Source organism: Sinocyclocheilus anshuiensis, unplaced genomic scaffold (assembly GCF_001515605.1).
Source record: "Sinocyclocheilus anshuiensis isolate Anshui unplaced genomic scaffold, SAMN03320099.WGS_v1.1 scaffold1654, whole genome shotgun sequence".
Taxonomy (NCBI): Eukaryota; Metazoa; Chordata; class Actinopteri; order Cypriniformes; family Cyprinidae; genus Sinocyclocheilus; species Sinocyclocheilus anshuiensis.
Window position 1 is genome coordinate 62,730 of NW_015546116.1, and position 2,659 is coordinate 65,388.

Sequence of the window (2,659 nt, forward strand, 5' to 3'; positions counted from 1 at the left end):
CGCCCGATACCGATACTTTTATTTTTGGTACTTGCCGATACCGAGTACCGATACCGATAATGCATTTGTAAATTTTTTAAATATTGGGTACAGAAACCAAAATGTATAATGTTGTATATGTATGTATCATGTTAGTTGGTTAACTTCATTTATGAAATAGATAGTCAAACCAAAATTTATTCAGACACCTTCAACATTTCTCACATTATCACAGTTTATTCGCTATAGTTTAGAAAATGGTAATAAAATATGACAAGAACTCAGAGTTAAACTGTGTCTGAACAAATTCAGCTTGATAATGTCAGATAACTTTGCTAGAAAGGTATGTAATGGATTACAATAAATAGGGATGCACCGATACTGGCCCGATACTGAGCTCCTGTACTCGTTAAAATGCCCCGATACCAAACGCCGATACCACACAGCATGTGATAAGCGCCATATTCAGACAAAGAAACACCAACAACAGAACAACAGACAGCAGAATGGAGTTATTAGAGATTAAAGATGTCTACGAAGTATATGTATGCAATGAATATAAAACATTCAGTATTAACGCCTGTATAGCTGATGTGCGCGAGCTGATAAACAAAGCACGCTGAGTGGATTGAGCGCGCGGCGGCGCAGATGCGCGAGCTTGTCGAGTGAATATACCTTTCTCACAGACATCACTGGAAAGTTTGTAGTTCGGTCAGATATGTCATAAACAAGTAAGTAAAACAATGCACAAGTTACTTAACGGTAGGGCGAGCGAGAGAGAGAAAGACTTTCAAATTATTCAGACCGAGTCTGGGGAAAAAACTGAAGTTGAGGTTTGCATGAAGCTGGATGACAGCATGCCCAGGAGACTACATGCTGTCATTGAGGCTAAGGGTCACCCGACTAAGTATTGATAGTTGTGTAAATATTGACAGCTGTACGAATAATTTTTGGTTTCAAAAATGGAATATTGGGTAAATGGAATCGAAAAATTTACCCTTATGACTGGTTTTGTGCTCCAGGGTCACATATATGAAAAACTTTTGAAGGATTTACGATGCCGATGACCGTTAAACCAGTCATAAGGGTCAATTTTTTTAAATTGTGATTTATGCATCATCTGAAAGTTGAATAAATAATCTTTCCATTGATGTATGGTTTGTTAGGATAGGACAATATTTAGCTGAGCTGCAACTATTTGAAAATCTGGAATCTGAGGGTGCAAAAAAAATCTAAATATTGAGAAAATCATCTTTAAAGTTGTCCAAATGAAGTACTTAGCAATGCATATTACTAATCAATAATTAAGTTTTGATATATTTACGGTAGGACATTTACAAAATATCTTCATGGAACATGATCTTTACTTAATATCCTAATGATTTTTGGCATAAAAGAAAAATGGATAATTTTGGCCCATACAATGTATTGCTGGCTATTGCTACAAATATACCCCAGCGACTTAACACTGCTTTTGTGCTCCAGGCTCACGAATGAGATTAATGTAGCCACTGACCTGCTGAAGCCCCGCCCCCCTCCCCAGACACGGATGCAGCTGATTGGCTGAGAGTGCAGGAGGGTGTGGTCAGCCGGGTCGATGAGGGTCAGAGTGATGTCCTGTAGCACCAGCAGCATGGCTTGAGTCTGAGAGCGAGACGAGAGAGAAGTGAGCTTGTGAATGAGATCCGACAGCTGTCTGTCTGCGTCTGCGTCTCACCCTCGGCCTCTGCGTCTCTCTGCGCTGCTGCAGCTGCTGGATGCAGTCGCTCAACACCGCGCCGCTCCTCGCTGACCTCACATCTGCGTCTCGCACCTCCAGCCAGCCCAGATAACACACCGCAAACACCTGCAACACACCAGCGCATCTGCAGGCTAAGAGTGGCTCCTAAATCTGTGAAAGACTCCTAAGTCACTATAAGACCAATCCACAAACTATCCTAAAACAGCTGTTATTGCCAGCAATCTGCCTCGGAACGTAAACGTTTCTGAAACATTTGACGATAATGTGCTTTTATAAAGCTATCACCTTTGGTTTTGGAGGTTATCTCAACTCCAGATTTTCCTTTGATTATATCCTTGTTTTCATGATTCAGCTGGACAAGAAGTAACATGTTCTTGAGTCCAGTTTGGCTTTCTTTTACGTTTGCATGTCTCACTATCAGCCATGATTATTCTACTCTGTTAATTAAAAGGCATCGTACACGCATATTCACTAATTATGAGAAGCACACGTGTAAGAGGCTGACAATTAGCTGAACATGTACTTGTTTAATTAGTGACTCTTACCCTGCATTTTAAAGTATTTATTTGAATGTGGCAATTAACATTTTTATTTTTAACCCTTTATTTGAATATGGCTCAATAACAATACTCGTATACAATAATTTAACAATATTATTTTAAAAAAATTTAAATTAAAAAATTATATACCAATGTTATTTTAGCATCACCGAGATACAATTATAGTTTTTGTTAATGCATTCAATTAGATTTGTTGTTAATTTTAGCTAACGTTTTAGTAATTTTGTTGTCTGTTTTTGTCCTGTTTATTAGTTTTTTTATTTGTCAGTTTTTATTATTGTTTTATTTCAGTTTTACTTATTTTAATATATTAGGTTGAACTAAATAAAAATGAAAAATGTTGCCTTGGAAACAAGCTGAAATAAAATGTTTATATATA

General features: G+C 37.6%; 1 protein-coding gene across 2 annotated transcripts in view; it reads right to left on the reverse strand.

Moving 5' to 3' along the window:
• LOC107700886 (amyloid beta A4 precursor protein-binding family B member 2-like) overlaps positions 1–2,659 on the reverse strand; it is a 36,454-nt gene that overhangs the window by 22,249 nt on the left and 11,546 nt on the right. For both annotated transcript variants that reach the window (XM_016502721.1, XM_016502720.1), the window contains exons 7-8: positions 1,697–1,825; positions 1,496–1,623 (exon numbers count right to left, since the gene is read on the reverse strand). In XM_016502721.1, the coding sequence (XP_016358207.1) occupies positions 1,496–1,623; positions 1,697–1,825 (257 nt within the window). The remainder of the gene's footprint in view (positions 1–1,495; positions 1,624–1,696; positions 1,826–2,659) is intronic.